The 19,090-nt window shown below is 33.2% G+C and overlaps 1 protein-coding gene across 12 annotated transcripts in view; it reads right to left on the bottom strand.

The window, feature by feature from the left end:
* ARID4B (AT-rich interaction domain 4B) overlaps positions 1–19,090 on the bottom strand; it is a 209,545-nt gene that overhangs the window by 8,355 nt on the left and 182,100 nt on the right. For 10 of the 12 annotated variants that reach the window (XM_077168373.1, XM_077168380.1, XM_077168378.1 and 7 more), the window contains 5 exons: positions 16,783–16,867; positions 13,121–13,319; positions 8,125–9,339; positions 5,218–5,331; positions 2,737–2,952 (listed from right to left, as the gene is read on the bottom strand). In XM_077168373.1, coding sequence (XP_077024488.1) covers positions 2,737–2,952; positions 5,218–5,331; positions 8,125–9,339; positions 13,121–13,319; positions 16,783–16,867 — 1,829 coding nt within the window. Of the gene's footprint in view, positions 1–2,736; positions 2,953–4,234; positions 4,553–5,217; positions 5,332–7,614; positions 7,729–8,124; positions 9,340–13,120; positions 13,320–16,782; positions 16,868–19,090 lie in introns of those variants that run through there. The other 2 variants (XM_077168382.1, XM_077168383.1) reach the window with 2 other exon arrangements.

Raw genomic sequence — 19,090 nt, forward strand, 5'->3', positions numbered from 1 at the left:
ATGAATTAGAAACTTTCATTAATGTGTAATTTTGAAAAAAAAGTTAATATATCAAAGAGAACATTTAGTTGTAAAATAAAGTCAAGGCAGATAAACTGAAAAAACTAAGGCTTCTACAGACATTGTAGAAAAGTTTGGTGATTCCTCAAAATGTTAAATATAAAACTACTATATGACTGGGCAATCCCACTTGTAGTATACACCCAAAATAACTGAAAGCAGGGACTCAGATAATTTCTACCCTAGTGGTCATAGCAGTATTATTCACAATAACAAAAAGGTAGAAGCAACCCAGAAGTTCATCAGTAGATGAATGGACAAACAAAATGTAGTATTTTACAGTGGAACATTAGCCTTAAAAAGGAATGAAATTCTGATACAGGGTACACATGGATAAAACCTGAAAACATCATGTCAAGTTAAATTAGTCAGGTGTAAAGGGACAGATATTGTATGATTTCACTTATTTGAAATAGCTAGAATATGTAAATCCAGATATATAAAAAATAAGATTATAGGTTACCAGGTATATGGAGGAGAGGGAATGATGAGTTAATATATAATGGGAGTAGGGTCTATATCTGGAGTAATGAGAAAATTCTGCTTATGGACGGTGGGGAGGGTAGTAGAACACTGTTATTAATCCCATTGAATTATGTGCTTGGGAGTGGTTGAGATGCCAAAGTTTATGTTGTTTATCCTTCCAAAACGTAAAAAAAGAGCCACTAAAAAGACAATGACAGTTAAATGTAATATAAGATTCTAGACTGGATCTAATAATAGAGGAAAAAAGGTTCAAGAGGACATTATTACAAAACATAAAAAAATTGGAACATTGGGTGGGCCACAGTGGTTCAGTGGCAAAGTTCTTGTCTGCCATGCCGCAGACCCGCATTCGATTCCCAGTGCCTGCCCATGAAAAAAAATTGGAATATAGACTGGAAGCTTTTTATTAGTTAAATTTCTTGAACTTGATAACTTCTTAAGGTGGTTATATAAGTAAATATCCTTGTTCTTAGAAATGTACATGGAATTTTTATGCATTCAAGGAACAGAATGTATACAACCCACTCTCAAAATACACTGATAGATAGATGGACAGATGGGTGATGGACAGATGGACAAACAGCAAATGTAGAAAAAGGTTACAAATGGTATACCTGTGTATCTAGGGGTGGGGTATGTTGGTGCTCTCTGTATGGGTTGTGAATTATATTTGCAACTGTCTTGCAAGGATAAAATTTCAAAATAAAAAGCTTAAGAAAAAGAAAACAAACAAAAAAAGATTTCTAAATGTTTGTTTCCTAAGATTTTTGTGTTCTAGGCTAGAACAATGCCCAGCTTATAATATACCATTAGATGCTATGCGAGTTTGAAGCTGTTATGTACCTCAGAAAAACCATGTCCTTTTTCCTGATCCAATCTTGTGGAGGTGTCATGTTTCTTTTAATCTTGGTTCAATATAGTGGGGAGGAAACTTTAACTGGATTGTTTACATGGAAATGTGACACACCCAGTTGCAGGTGGGACCTTTTTGATCAGATAGAGATGTGATTCCACCCACTCAAAGTGGGTCTTGATTAGTTAATAGAATCCTTTAAACAGGGAAATATTTTGGAGAAACGTTAGATGTAGATGGAGAACAACTGGTTCAAAAACGACATTGAAACAGACATTTGGAGATGCTTGGAGTGCCAACAGAGAGAGCAGATGCCTAACAATGGATGTTTGGAGATATAAGGATCAGGTGCTGGTTACATGCCTTCCCATGTGAAAGACATCGGCCTTCCTTGAGTCAAGGTGTCTTTCTCTGGATACCTTAGTGTGGACATTTTTATCACCTTAGAACTGTAAACTTGTAACTCAATAAATCCCCTCTATAAAAGCCAACCTATTTCTGGTATATTGTATTCCAGCAGCTTTAACAAACTAAAATATATGGTATCTGTGGAATGAATAAATGGGTGCAGAATTAAAGACATTATGACCTAAACATTTATGCTAAAAATTCCACATACATAAACTGTATCACCACAGTATATGATTAAAGAATCATATATAGAAATAAGACTAGAAAGACATAAATGTTAAAATTTATAGATTTACAATTAACATTTTAAAAAATTTAAAATTGAGTATCAGGACTATGGATAAATTATTGTCCTCCAGCCTCTTTTCATTATTTTTTAGAATTTTTATGAGTAGGTAAACTTTTGAATTGTAGGAAAAATTTTTAAATGCTCTAAACATTTTTATTAGAAAAATTTCTTACACATACAAAAATACAGTCATGTAAGTTTTAAGTACCTAAGCCCTATGTACCTGTCATCCAGCTTCAATAATTATTAATTTATGACAAATCTGATTTCATTTACACCTCCTTAATTCCCACTTCCCACAAAGATAATTTAAAAGTAATTTCCACCAATATATCATAAATATCTTTTATTTGCAAACTGTAGTAAACATTGTCTTCCAGAAATTTGTTTATTCAAATTAGGATCCAAATGAAGTCTATAAATCCCAACAGGTTAAGGTATCTCTAAAATTTGGTATAACCTCTTTTAAGAGTTAATAACCATGGTTCAGTGGTAGAATGCTCGCGTTTCACACGGGAGACCCAGGTTTGATTCCTGAGCCTTGCACCCAAAAAAAGAATTAATATAAATCAAGAGGTTGTTATGGGTAAGGTATCAAATTTTCTACTGCTAATTATAGATTTAATATGTTACTTACACATCTGAAAACTCCACTTGTAAACTTTGGGTAATCGATTACTGGATTCCTTGATGTCAGGATCCTTATCGCCATTTTTTCCACACTTTCCTGGAGATTGGGTCCTTGCAGGAGATTTGGTACTATGAGACTTCATTCCAGTAGAAACTGGTTTGACTGGCTGAGTCTTAGTTACACTTTCACCAGCGGAAAGTTCTTCACTATCACTACTGTTTGCTGAAAGAAAAAAAATTTTTTTTAAAGCATTAATAGAAAAGTAACAAAACTTCTGTTATAATTTTAGTGGATAATTTGAAAGTAAACCATTTGAATTTACTACAACAGCAAATGACTTACTTTATTAAACCTTGCCTAGAAACCTAGAAAATCACCATGTATAAATGAAGTAGCATCTCAGTTCAAAACAAACTACAAGCCCCCAACATAAAAATATTCTTCTTACCTGAACTGCCAATAATTTAAAAAAAAAAAATCACTCAAACTAATCTCAGGCTACATTTGGTAGACAAGTTAAATATATTTTAATAATCTGAATTTTTTTCTAGTATGTTAATAGAATTCAGCATCTTTTAAAATGACCCATTATCGAAACTTCTTAATTTCAACATTTTAGATTTTATACAGACTGTGTATATGCAACATTTTCCTTCTCCCATGGCCACAATGACGTACCATCATCATATTTAAAGGAATCTTTGGGAATAAACTCTAAACTTTGATACAGCCAATGAATTTCTTCATAAGTAACTTCTATATCACACCTGTTGACTAAAAACAGTTTACCCTGATAAACATTCAGTTTTTCATGAAGAATTCAGAATTTGTTTAGTAATTATGTTACACATGTCTTTGCTGATTAAGTGATTTAAGTTTCAGTACCAGAATGGAAATATTTGACCATGAATAGCTTACCATGTAAATCTATAATGGGATTAATATTTCCATAAATTACCTCTTTCTGAAAACAAAGTATTATTTTAGATTTTGTCAGTTAATTCATTTTATTAAATTATTCTGAGTAATTTACCATGCCATAAGCCAATGATTAAAATGGAAGAATATAGTCAACCCCTAAATCTCTAAATTATATGAGTATGTTAATTGATTTGTTGAAGATGAACACTCTTAGGAAATGTCATTTAAATAATCAAGTCTTGAAGACCAAAACATTAAAATAAGAAAAAACACTTTGAAGAGTCTGTCAGTTATACCAAATAACTGACAATCAGTTTGGAATGTATTTATTTCTGATTCTTCATTTAATAGCCAGAAAGCCACCAAAAACAAAAACAAAAATGTATGTGTGTGTGTGTGTGTGTGTGTGTGTGTGTGTGTGTGTGTGTGTGTGTGTGCGCGCGCACGCACGCGCGCACTTGTTAGGATCTCAAAGCCTTAAAAGTATCCAAATTAGCAAAGATACTACCAACTCCTCCCACTGCGGTGTTTTGGGAATAAAGAAATTTCACCACTCTTTTACATATATCTTAAACTAAATCCCTCCCAGTCCCCCCACAGCTGCTCTGGAATCCCTGGCAACTCACAGCTAAGCCACCCAGGCCTAGCCCCACTCTGATGCAGTGATGCAGTGGTCTGCCTCAGCCTGGCTTTCATGGCCCTGCTGAGCACAGCCTCCCGGGGCCCCAAAGGATGCCATATTCACCGCCTGGAAGTCATATGGGCTCAGCAGAACCTCGGGGAGCTGGGCGAAAAACCCTTTCCTGCACTGAAGTGCAGCCAAGCCGGCTGATAGCAAAGGTCAGGCAGTGGAGGTGGCAGGAGTCTCCTGGAAGAGCAGCAGGAGGTCAGTGTGGGGCACCTGAAAAAAAATTTACATATTTTCTGCTTCTCACTTTGTGTCTACAAAAGAGAGATAAAATGTGCAGCTCTCAGGAGAAATACAGTATATAGTCCCTGTAGGTTGATTAACAAGAGTCACTGCTAAAGTTAAGCCTTAGTTGAAGCCTACATAGCAAAACTATTGTTTGTAGCAGTTGCTCTCAGGTCACATGGTTTGTAGTACCAAAGATAAAGGCAGTAACAAGTTGATGGGATTATAGCTCTGAAGCTATCTTGAGTGCTTTCTTCTAGGCTAATTTTACCCAGAATTACAAAGCAATCAGTTTCGTTGTAATAAAAGTAATATATAATTGAAACATTTTATAATATACATATAGCGGCTACTAGAAAGAACTGTGGATATAAAGAAAATATAAAGATGTGGATGTTTATATTATATTGGCCAGTTATTTAAAAAGGATTACTGGCTATTCATCAATAATCAATACCCAGCAAATAATACCGAACTGTGTAATCCTAGAATTTACCTAGAATTAGAAGATTTCTGTGTGACTGTACTGGGGGTGGAGATTAAATCAAAATATAGAACAATCCCATATCCTGAATACCCTTTTTTTTAAAATGGAGGAAAATATTTATCAGCTTTTATTCTTATATTTAAAAAATTAGAGGTTTCACACTTACTGCCTTTTCCCTTCTTTTTGTTGTTTACCACAGTTGCTTTATGGCTTCTCTTCTGCTTTTTTGATGAACTTCCTCCTCCCTGAGCTTCTTTTACTCTTTTCTGACCTGTACAGGCTATGATGGGAAAGAAATTATTAAGTAACACAAAATAAAATAAAATCTTCCCCAGGTATAAGTTAATTACATATTTTAGAAGCATAGAACAATTTCAAAACTACCATATGTTCTATTTAAGATTTATAAATCATAAAAATTACTACAAATTTTAAAAATAAATTACCATTAATGGAGTTGAATTATTGCACATACTAAAAAGTAGGCTTTGCTTAAAAAAGCAAACAAAGTATGCACATCCTTCTTAGAAAAATCAGATATAAACTGAAAATAGTTCCCAATAAGGTACAAGAAATATATGAATCTAGCATTCAAAAACAGGTATATGCTGAAAATAAAAACTGAAATTTGTTAAGATCATAGTACAAAAAAAATTCATAAAACTAAAATATTAAGATTTAATTGTAGGTTAAATCTTAATTATATATTATAATATATTACTATAAATTTAAAATGCTATAATACAATGATATTAATGAGATTATATTTTAGCAGTAATTCACACTTGGTTATTTTTATTTCAACAATCACTTAGCTCCCAAGGCACTGGTTACCATTTATAAATCCAGCACAGTAGTTCTAAGTAATGATTCATCTTCTCGTTTGGGAAATTCTCTCCAAACATTATAAATACCTCCCTTTTCTTCAAGGACTAATCCAAGTGCAACATCTTTCTAAAACCTTCCCTGATTCCCCAGCCTTCACTTCTTAACAGTAGCACTGACTCATAATATTCATTTGGTCCTTCATATGGGCTATGCTTCTGTATCTTTCTAATGATATCTTCCAGACTACACAGTAAGCTTTTTCCAGAGACTAATAAAGCCCTACCTCTATTTGGTTCCAATGTCAAATGCTATGATAAAATGATATAAATTAATATTATGGTACAATTATGCCATGCTTGCTACTATGTCCTGTCATTAATGATAAAATCAACCTTGGATATACAAGACATGGCTTCCATGGCCAAAAATGGGACAGGATATTAAATGTTTGCAGTAACTTCCTAGATAGTTTTCTTTTGTTTGTTTGTTAATGGATCACATCTTATTTGCAACTTTTTCTACTGCTCTTTTAGTATAACAGTTTAAGTGAGAAACAAAGAAGGTGATCTAGATATTGACTTTATTGAAGCACAGAATCGAAAAATAATTGGCAGGTTTCTCTCCAGGAGTTTCTTTAATAACAAAGTTTTCAACAACTATGAATTAAAATCCTAAATGTAGGCTAAATTGGAAAAGCTAAATCCAAATGGTAAAACTTGCATTTTTACTTTTAATATAATGAGAATTCCCCAATGTTAGTAATAGGCAAATATATTAAAATGAGGCCATATGAAATAGGTGCTAAAGAATTTAATTCTAAAGAGATGTAATTCTAAAAAAAAAAAAAAAAAATTGTAGAGCAATGTCTTAATTTGATAAAACAGATGGTCTCTTTCACCCTAAATGTAGAAGTGGCTTTCAAGTTCCATACTTATTAACCTAGTTCAGATTAAAATTCAAAAGGGCATTTTATTGATAAAATCAAAAATTCAAAAGGCCAGAGTTGACTTAGCCTATCAGAAGATAGGATATAATCTCTTGTATTTTTTTTTTAATATTTTAATCTTCTTAAGATATGAGGGGCATGGTAAGGTTACAAATGCCTAAGAACTATAATTATTAAAACTTTATTATATTACTGTTGAAAAAGTCTGTGATAAAGGATTCTATAATTGTGAAGATTAATCTACTCATGCCTAGATAATTCAGTTTCATAGGATAGTATGGCATACAAATATAATCATAGTAACTCTAAGCATGAATGTAGAAAAAAAAATCCCAATTTAATTGCAACTATACTTTTTACTTTATTAAAAGAAATGTTTTAAATCAAGAATTGTGTGAGAAAACTTAGAATTAACTAACCTGATCTATAAAGGTTTCTTTGAGCTTAGATGAAAATCTAAAATTAGCATACTTATATATATAAAATACATACCCTAGTGCTCTATCTTTCCAATGAAAAGCAAGTGTTTCAAAGTCAAGTGTCAGCCTAGAGTATACTGATTTAAAGATACCTGAACAAAGTGGTTTATAAGAAAAATGATGACAGAAGTATAGCTATAGCACCATCAAAAGGCACTAATACTTTTGGAAAGTACTAATTTGAATTTCCACTTTTAACAACTTCACGGAAAATCAAAAAAGTATTACTGTAGGTCATTAACATACACATTGGTCCTTCAATTTGGAAGCTATGCATCTAAGAAAGCATCAAATTCCTTTACAAACTCACACAAGTTAGTCAGGCTTGAAAATCAGTTTGACACGGTTGTCTGAGGAAAGCAGTGCCTGGACAGTTGGTTGCTCCAAACCCCTACATACAGTATTTGGTTAAGGGTGGAGGGGTCTGTCAATAAATCAAAATGTTTGTGAGAAACTGCACATTACAATTGCAAAAACAATGTCACAGAAATATATTTAATCTGCTCATGCCATAAGTCAATCAGTGTATAATGAATTTTTAAATAGGTTTGGATTTGGGCTTGGGTGCAATTTCTAGATGTGTTCTCATACACTATGAAATGTCATGGATGACTCAAGCAAAGAACATTAAAGCCTTCTTAAGCTTTTAAATGCATTCCACCATGTATTACTCAAATAACCTATCAATTTCCATTTTTACCATGTTCACACAAGTACTTCGTTTAAACACCTCATGTTATATTAAGAGAGACTGTGAAAGCACTAAAATTGTAAGAGGGGAAACCCTAAAATAAGTCACCATATACTTTTTCCTCCTCACCTTTTTCAGGATGTTCTGCTTCTGGCTGATTACTACTGCTGGAGCTCACACTCGCATCAAAGCCTGTTGGGGAGCTATTCCCTTCAGACTGGAGGTCTTGGAGCTCCCCTGCAACACTATCCACCTCAATTGTGCTATCAGTTTCACTCTTGATACTTCGAACCTCTTCTTGGTTTGGAGCCAGTGGTTCTGATACTGTTACAGAAGACTGCTGCCTACAGGCTTCTGTTACAGTGACTGATGAAGGTGACTCAGGTGTAGTAGGAGGGGTATTTAGTACTGAGTTACTGCCACTGCTTGGAAATTCTGCTTTTTTATCATTGACTTCCACTATTTTTTCCTCAAGGGGTTTACTATCAACACTGACTGGTGGTGACTTTTCTAGCTCTGCAATGGGCAAACAAGTCTCTTCTTCTGCCACAGTCTGTAGTGACTCCTCTGCTACCTCCTCCTCCGGGGAAGGATGGGGTGGTGAAGCTGCAGCCTCAGTATCAGAGTCTGAAAAAAGTTCTTTCAGCGTTTTTTTAGGCCACTGTCCCTGAATACTTGACCAAACATCTTTCCGATCTTTAGCTCTGCTGTTTTGAAGTCTTTCATCAGAGTTATTTAGAAGTTTTATCCTTTTCTCTGCCACTTCTGAAAAACCTGAATAGAAACCCGTTGTCCGGAGAGATTTTCTTTTTTCCTCCAAACCATTGTATTTCTTAGTTGGTGTCATCTTTGCTTTTGATCTTCCTTCTTCATCCTCATCTGAAGAGCTGTTGCTACTGTTTTCTATGCAAAGTGATTCCTTGTTCTTGGTCTTCTCTTCCTTTTTGCCAGGTGACCCAGTTTTTAAACATTCTTCAGTATTGCAATACCTTCTTTTACCACGTTTTACTTGTGGCTTTGAAGATTTATCTGTCATGTCCTTCTTGACATCCTTCCTCTTTTTTGTGACTTCATCCTCTTCTTCATAATCAGTGTCTTCTGATAACCCTTCTATATCTTTTCTTAACCTTTCTGGAGATTTTGACAATGGTTTGGTTATTACCAAATCTGTATGGATTTTGCTTTCTTCTAGCAAAGATGAATTGTTCTGTTCCTCTTTTGATAAAAGATCATTTTTGTTGTGGGTCACATGATCAATCTTAGATTCTTCTTTGCCATTATTATCAATGTCCTGAGCACCTGTCTCATCTTCCTGTTCACTGTCTTCAGCAGAACTTTCAGAAGCTAGAAAAATAAGAGAAGGAAAAAACGGTGATTATCATAAGAATATTCGCGATGTCTTCTATGTGCCTATCACTTTACTTTAGCTCCTATGTTCATAGTCTCTGAGGTGCCAGGTTTTATTTCCATTTTACAGGTAAAGAAACTGAGAGGTTAAGACACTTGCCCAATGATGGAAATGTTCCACATTATTATTGTGGTGGTAGTTACACTGCTGTATATTTTGCCAAAACTCATCAAACTGTAAACATAAAAGTGGTGAATTTTATTGTATGTAAATTAGACCTCAATAATGTTGAACATTAAAAAGAAATTCTCCCTACTTTATAGGTACAGGAAATAGTGGCATCAGGATGTAACCTTAGGTTGCTCTTACTACACAGACTATATTTTTATAAAATGGTAACCTTTGTTTTCAATATAATCATGACTATTCAAAGACTATATGATTGACAGATTTCCCCAATGTTCAAAGAACAGACATAACTTAAGTAACTGATGCCTTTTATAAAATATTTGTAGAAATTATTTTTCAAATGCTAGTTTTGTAAATAGATTCAATTAAGTATAAAAATAGCTTTTATTATTTTTATTTTTTCCTTTTTTATTAAAAAAATTAACAAACAAAACATTAAGATATCATTCCATTCTACGTATACAATCAGTAATTCTTAATATCATCACATAATTGCATATTCATCATTTCTTAGAACATTTGCATCAATTTAGAAAAAGAAATAAAAAGACAACAGAAAAAGAAAACGATAACAGAGAAAAAAAAAGATTATACATACCATACCCCTTACCCCTCGCTTTCATTTACCACTAGCATTTCAAACTAAATTTATTTTAATATTTGTTACCTCTATTATTTATTTGTATTCCATATGTTCTACTCATCTGTTGATACGGTAGATAAAAGGAGCATCAGACACAAGGTTTTCACATTCACAGAGTCTCATTGTGAAAGCTATATCATTGTTCAATCATCATCCAGAAACATGGAGCTTTTATTATTTTAAGATAACACTCATTGAGAGCTTATTACATGCCAGATACTTTGATATATTTTGCACAGATCACTTATTTCTCACAATAACCCACGAAGTACATGTTAATATTAGCCCCGTTTTTCTGTTCAGGTCTATCCTCGTGACCAAAGAGCTAGTAAAGGTCAAGAAAATGTCCAGATCTAAGTCATTTGACTCCAGAACTAAGAATTTTTTGCTGCTCTACACATGTTCACTATTGACCAGGAAGTGTCACAAATATAGAATCTGCAAATAATGAAGACTGACTGTATATATCTTATTTATATAATATTCTTTTTATATATGTTATATACACACAATTCCTAAAGTAATGTAAAACTACAATAAGAATGGGAAAAAATTATCGAGAACAACAGAATTTGCAAGCTAGAAAGCCAAATCTCAAGCCAGCAATGAAGGGAGCTGAGAACCAATCCGGTTAACCACAGAATCCTCAAAAATAACTGTCTGCACCAAGTACCCACAAAATTGAATAATGGAAGGAGTGCCTTAAGAGGACTCAATGAATACTTAGAAAACTAATTACATTCCTAGATCCTCACCCCAACTCTAGGTTGCTGGGTGACTGCCTTTCTGGAGGTTTATTCTCTAAAGATGGATGAAACAGAGTTTCTGACCTGGGAGATGCTAAGAACTACTAAAACCAATATATAGTGAAAAAGCCTACCAGGTACACAACATAATGGATGAAAATAGATCCACACAAGGCACAAATTACTGAAATCTTAGGACATTAGAAACAAAGAGAGGAAACAGCAAAAATTAAATAAGAAAACAAGTCATAAACAAAGAATCAGGAAATGAAGAGCTCTGAACTTCACAGAAGCAACACTGGAAGCAAAAAGAAACTGAACAATACCAATAAACACTGAAGGGAAAAATTTCAACCTAACTAAAACATAGTGTAGAATAAAGAAAGACATTGGCAGATATGCACATTGCACATCTCTAAAAAGTTACCTTTCCTCTCATGCACTTGTTCTTAAGAGGTTACTGGAGGTTGTGCTCCACCAAAATAGAGTAAAGCATGGGGATAGGGAATAGGAAATAATATGAGACAGAGAAAACAAAAGAATTCTAAGGACTACATTGAAGAGGTTCCTAGAATGAGATCTCCACTAGGAGACAGTTGTGCACCAGATGTAATAGAAAACCAGTCCAGACCAGTACAGGTATTCAAAAGAAAGTCATTCTGAGGGCAGGCATCACTAAAATGCTTGCTGCCATTGTATAGTCTTTGAATGACTACATTCTTAACTGTACTTAGGTTGTTTCGACCATGTGATAAAATTATAGTGTTCTCCTTCCTGGGGTGATTGTTTTACCCAGAAGAATTATTTTGCTTTGATCTAATCCTGAAAGCTGGAAGCAAATTATGGTAAGCCTAGAATCAGAAAATTCAGAGCAGCCTACTACCACTTAGAATGTTGCTGCTAGTTATCCACTACAACTATGAAAGACATTCTATGACGAGCCCCTATGTTTCCCAAAACTTGCTCAAGACTTTCTCCCAATGAATTCCTAAGAGGGGCTTTTTTTTTTAGCATTAAATTTCTTTTTTTAAAAATTTTTTATTAATTAAAAAAATTACAAGAAACAAACATTCCCAACACATACACTCAGCAATTCACAATATCGTCACATAGTTGCATATTCATCATCATGATCATTTCCCAGAACATTAGCATCAATTCAGAAAAAGAAATAAAAAGACAACAGAAAAATATAACAAACAGAAAAAAAAAAATTTTACAGGCCATACCCCTTCCTAAGAGGGGCTTTTGTAAACTCTCAGAGAAGAGGAAGCTGAAACCAGAATAGGACATAGAGATTCTATTCAGAAAATATTTTCAAGAAGACTTCATCTAAGAAGAAATAATGCCTTCTCTTACATAGCTAGGTTTTGCTTGCTACTCAGTTGTTCAAAATTAAACAGTATCCTCTTCAGGAACAAATACATAAGAAATACAATACTAAAGAAATGTAAAGCAATGATTACACAAAAGCCAAGACAACAGTTACTTCTGGGGGCAGGAAAAGGAAAACACGGAAGAGTTCAACTAAATATCCATCTGAAATCAGACAATTTCCATTACATTCAAAATAAAAACCTCCCCTAAGATATTAGAAAGGTAAAATACTTCTAGAGATGCATTATTTTACTTCAGAAGATAGATCAGATTTCCCCTTTTTCTGACCAGTTAAACTTAATAAATATCCCCACCCAGTCCTGTTTTTATTATTTGATACTTCAATCTTCCTTAAATATTAAGCAATAATTCCATCATGAAAGAAATAATAGATAATCAAAACATTCAGTTTGATATCCTTTACAAAAACTTTCAGTATAGCTTTATAGTCTGATATTGTATAGCACAAATTCTGCTTTAAATGACAATAGAAAGGATGATAACCTGAAAAAAAATAACATTAACAATACTGTGGGGTGAAAATTCAAAATTTTAACTAAATTGGGCAGGCCACAGTGGCTCAGTGGCAGAGTTCTCGCCTGCCATGCCAGAAATCTGGGTTCGATTCCCGGTGCCTGCCCATGTAAAAAATAAATTAAAACAATTTTTTTTTAGCTAAAATTTCAATTTAATAGAACCAACAAAATTCTAAGTCAATTCAAAAACAGAATTTTTATAATTTCGTTAACTTATCTTTATATAAACTGCCTTATAAAAACTAAACTCAAACATTTGCTTGTAAGGGGACATTTGTTAGCTTACCTTGGAGTCCATTAAGAATAGAAGTAATTTCTATGGACTTAATATGAGCTGTATCAGAGTTTTTGGCATCAGTGAGATCCAATTTGGACACCATTTCAGGAGAAGGATTTGTGTGAAATGGCGGTTTTGACAAGCGCCGAAGTTTAGAGTTTTTTGGAGAATATTTTTCATCTTTGTCTTTTTCTTTGTCTAATTTATTCTAGGTTAAAAAAAAGAAAAAAGTATGTGACCCATAATTTGTCATGACAAATTCATCAGTCCCAACGTCGACACTCATTTTTAAATCAAAGTTCTAGAATATATTATTAAATATTTAACATAAAAAGAAAGAATATAAATAGTTTCCCCAAAAAGCCAAAGACGTGTTTTTAACAAACACATAATTTAACAAAACACTACAGGATGAACAAAAAGTTTTGTATTGTACTACTAATATATTTTAATAGTGGGAATCAAATTAGCAGTCAGATGAGCTATTTAGATTAATAGACCTACATATTTCAAATCTACATTGGTGTTACAGTGTTTAAAATTAAATCACAATAAATATTAGGAGTGACAAAATTCTAAATATCTCTATTCACTTGACAGCTGAGAGAAACTAAACAAATGATCTGTTGTCAAGTCAAGGGCAACCTTTCTCATTAATAGAGTTTCATGAAAAACAAAGAAAAATCTCTTCAAATGCTCTTTTTACATATAGATAAGCAGAAGCTAACAAATATATTCCTCCGAAACCATAAGATTTAACAAATGATTATGATTGCTGAATCATTAAATCGATACCTCTTTTAGTCTCCACTATCTTAGAACAGTTAGAAGTAAAATCTTAAAATTGTGGAATTGTAACACATGCCAAACTTTGAAATATGTACTACAACTAATTGTTGTGCTGTGCTCTGACATTCATTGGTTTTTTTTGTATGTATGTTGTTGTTCACAAAAAAGAAAAAAAGTCGATGGTGATGATAAAAAAAATATTTATTCCTTCTAACCTCCTGTATTCTGGAGCAGCTAGAAGGAAAAATCTGAGAGGATAGAATGATAGCCCATGACAAACTCTGGGATCTATCCTGTAACTACTTGTTGAAGAGTGCTTTGAAAATTATTGCTGTTTTCTTTCTTTGCTTTGTTTATATGTTATATTAAACAATAAAAAAGTTTAAAAAGCTGTTATATGCAAATTCTTGAGATCAACAATCTGAATTTGTTGTCTGAGCCTTTATAATCAACTTTATTAAACATTCTGTGTTGTTTTTTTTCTTAACAGTTTTATTCATGCAACATATAATCTACCCCAAGTGTACAATTAACAGCTCCTGATATAATCACATACTTAGGAATTCACCACCACAATCAGTATGAGAACATTTTTAGTTCTACTGGGGGAAATAAAAAAGAATCCCATAACCCTCTCTTATATCCCCCTATTATTGATATTTAGCTTTGGTATAGTACCTTTATTACAGTTAATGAAAGAATATTACAACGTTACTGTTAACTGTAGACCTCAGTTTGCATTATTTGTATTTTTCCCATATACCAAGCCACTATTAACACCTTATTAATTGTGACATACATCTGTTCTAGTTCATGCAAAAACTTTCTTTTATTTGTACAATTAAACACCACCATCATCCACATTAAGTTTTGTAAGTTATTCAGTCTCACTTTTTATCTGGGATGGAATATCTTCAGCTTTTCTTCTGGTGATATTAATGACCCTAATTCACCTTTCAGCCATACTCACACTCAGTTTTGTTAATTATACTTACAATATTGTGTGGCCATCACACAGTATTGTGCTATCCTTTTCTGAACCTTTATACTCAAACCTTATTAAACATTCTGTACTCCTTAAGCATCAATTGCCCAAATTCTGCCCTCTATCTTCTGATAACATATGCTTTCTAACTTAACTCCCAGAGTCTGTTCATTGTAGTTAATTTATATAGAAAGACCATACACAGTATTTGTCTTTTTGTTTCTGGTTTATTTCTTTCAACATAATGTCCTCAAGGTTTATTCACGTTGTTTCATGACTTCATTTCTTCCTGGAGCTGCACAACGTTCTAACATATGTAGATACTACAGTTTGCCCTTTCACTCATCAGTTGATGATTTAAACAATCTGAGTTTTAACCAGTCCTCCAAGTGATTCTGATATATGCTCAAGTAAGAGACCCACTGTGTTTGGGCCTTTGGGCTTAATTCTCTCACAGAACCAACTGAGAAAGCATATGGACATACAGACTAACACAACCTATCAATTTGTAGTGCTGTTACATTTTTTCCCCTCCTGTTGCAACTTTTTCACCACTTCATTACTATATACTAAAGATCATAATCCACCATGAATGATGTGGGCAGAAACAGCCTATCCTCATCTAAGTTCAAATACGGCTTTTAATGTCTGTCATAGCATAGCTTTTAAAGTAGTGGTTTTCAAGTTAAAGTTGAGATAGAGTAAAGAAGGAATGGACAATACCAGACTATTACCTAGAAAACCTTTTCATAATTCCCATGTCCCTTTCCTTACAACCAGGAATTTTAATATGCCTGGGGAGTGGCCAGGAACTGAAGAGAGACATAAGTACTTAGAAAACACTCTCTAACTGATATTCCAATGTCGCTCCCCCCAGCTTACCCAATTCTCTTCCTTAAAAATACTATCTAAAGCTTGCTTTTTTAAGGAAATAAGGCTTTTTTTAGAGTTAAAAAAAAAACCACTAACTAAAAAAAAAAACAATGCTAAATACAACATAATTTCCATACTTTCCAATAAAGGCCAAAAGTGAAGAGGGAAAGGGATTTAAGAGGTCTGGTTTTAGGTACTACAATTGCTAAACTGAAAATTTAAAAACATGTGCCCAGTTTTACAGTGAGAAAAGAATTACCACTTTAGGGAAAAGCTTTCACTGTTTCAGGCTATTAAGAGTATTATTTGGCAATAAGGTAAATACCTCCATTTTGAATATGAAGATTGAATTCTAGATGAACTATTAAGCACCTCAACTATATACAATATTCAAAGTAGAAAAAGCCATTAAAGAAATAAAAAATATTTTAGGATGTAGTTAATGGACTACTTTCTAATTAAACATTTAAAAAGATTTAAATTTTAAAATTTAAATTTAACAAACTCAACTGATCCCCATGGCATCTATGTAGAATGTGGCTAATAGAGCCTCTGACTATATTCTAAGCTCCAATTTATAATTAGATAAAGGTGAAAAGGAAAAAGAAGAGAGTTGCCAGACAGATTCTCATCTGGCTTCAGACACCTCCTTTTCTTCCTCTGAATATTTTACAGCTATTACGGTAACTGATGACTCCTAACCAAACTGCTTTATAGCTCCTAGCTGGATTAAATTAGAGGGACAAGAAAGAGTTGAAATGGCTGAGAGAAATCTGGGTAGGTGGTCTTATACAATATTGGGACTAATAATAATAATAATAATTATTATTTATTATTATTATTATTTCCAAAATGCTTTTCTACAACCTGACAAAACTGTACCAAAACCTAGAATTTGATAAATTTGCTATTTCATGGGAATTGCTGTAACTCTACAAACAGTAAGACACACTCATATAATTGCATCATATCAAAGGAAATTATTTAATTAAAAGCTATGATATGTAACAAAATATGCACTTACCTTTATTTTCTTCCGATGTTTTATTTTGGGCACATTTTTATCAGCGGGCCTTACTATTTTATCTGCTTTAATCCATTCATCATATCTAAAATTAAAGGAAATTAATATAAATATGAAAACAAATAAAACAGAAGTAAATATAGCATATTACCAAGGAACACACATATACAATCATAACATTTTTAAAAGGGAAAAGACTTTGGAGATCATTTAGCTCAACGTCCTCATTTGATGAATAAAGCTATTAGGCCCAAAGAGAGGTATTACATGACTTGGCTCAAGGACATACATACTGTTTGCTACTGGCTAAGCCAATATGTGAAAACTAAAACCTCTTGACTCCTAGACTAGCACTTCTCACTTTGCCACACCAAAAAGAAATTAAAACTGAACAATAAATGTTCAGAGACATCACAATATCTTCTAAAGTTTTTGTTTTGTTTTTGCTTTTAAGCAGCAGGTAAGCAATGTCTTCTCTAGATATATCAAGTAGATGAGGTAATGTTATAGCTTAAAATGTCATAGTGTGTGATGACAGGAAAGTATCACATAATTTATGATAGCATTATAATTTATGAACAATGCAGAAATATCTAGACCCAAAATATCTAATCATAAAATACTAGAAAATATTACTCTGCAAAGTTTTCAGTATTATGAGGTGCATTCTACATGTACAGAGTCAACAGAGCTGTAAAATCTACATGATTTTACAGGGTGTAATTTACTATTGACTGCAATAAAGGTGATTATAAAAAGACCAACAGGGCAGGCCGCAGTGGCTCAGCAGGTAGAGTTCTCACCTGCCGTGCTGGAGCCCCGGGTTCAATTCCGGGTGCCTGCCCATGCAAAAAAAAAAAAAGAAATATAAAAAAAACCCCACATTTTTACAAGAAGTTACAAAGAAACATTAAAAAATTCACTCTTTTTGTGTTCAAAAGTTATGTATGTTTATTGTGGATAATGGAAAATTCACTTTTTAACTCTAAAAGATTAACACTTGAAAATGAGCTTACTTAACTACAATATCCATATTATTGGAGGTACAAAATAAAGTTGTAAAGGCCCCAAATCAGGAAGCAGCTGATTTGGGTCATTATTTGACGGTAAATTATATTCTTTCTATAAGGTACACCTAGAAAGTATCTACAGCAGCTCCTTGGCAAGAGTTTTGCTGCTCGTGCAAACCACTGGGCGCAGGGAAGTTGATGGTTCAACCGAACACAAATGGTTGTGTTTATGGTTACCAGCTGGAAGTCAGCTGTTGAGGGCCACAATGAGAATTAGAGAAAACGGGGAAAGGAATGGAATGAGCTCTAGTAAGGTCTTGACATAATCCCTCCTTACTACTTAATGCGGTCTTGGTCAAGCCATTTTCAACATTAGACTTAGATTATTTTTGTATAAAAAGACTGACTATACTACATGATTTTGGGGGTAGCAAATATATGATAATGATAGTTACCTTGAAAAGCTTTAAAATAAGTATCATTCTTCTACAAAACACAGTACTTCAGAATTTACACTGGCACTTTGGAATTTATCTATATATTAACAGTACTTTTACCTTCCCAATAAAACCACAAATTGCACTATGCATGGAAAGAAAGGAATTACATTTCTTCCAAAATTCGGGGAATGGGGGAAAATGATTATAGAAGTATCTCTGCCCTCTGCAAAATTCAATGTGAATGCCTAGAAATCGCTCTATTTGAAAATAGGGAAGACATAAATTGACTTTTTGAAAAATAAAATAAGCATCCTACTCCTTGTGAGATTAATTGAAAATAGTTCATGATTACACATAACATTCGCATAAGCTAAACAAAGATAGAATCGTTTTCTACCTTTCTTAACCAAGACCGTTAGGTAGCTAAGTTTTATGATACCAGATATTTTTACTAAAAATAAGGATAAAACCTACTCAATTCAATTTGCTTTTATTTTGACAAGAATTATATTTTGAATTAAGATAAAATAGTAGCTTTCAGTTTAAGATTACTGACATATTACACTTTTGCATATTTTACATGGAGTACCAAACACATAAGCCAAGAAAAAAGAGTTGTGGTTAAAATGTTCACTGTTCTCAGTGCCTGCCCATGTAAAAAAAAAAAACTTGTTCACTGTGACAGAGGAAGAATTTTTTACGACTTAGAGTAATGTTTGCTGCTTAAATTCTTTTAGGAGTAAGGTAAGAGAAACATACATATAAATAATAAAATTAGGGATGCCTGATTATGGTACAGACTGGGGTCATTACCTGAATTCTACCAATGTACAGATGCTATATAGAAATATTTTTTTC

This window comes from Tamandua tetradactyla, chromosome 7 (assembly GCF_023851605.1).
Source record: "Tamandua tetradactyla isolate mTamTet1 chromosome 7, mTamTet1.pri, whole genome shotgun sequence".
Taxonomy (NCBI): domain Eukaryota; kingdom Metazoa; phylum Chordata; class Mammalia; order Pilosa; family Myrmecophagidae; genus Tamandua; species Tamandua tetradactyla.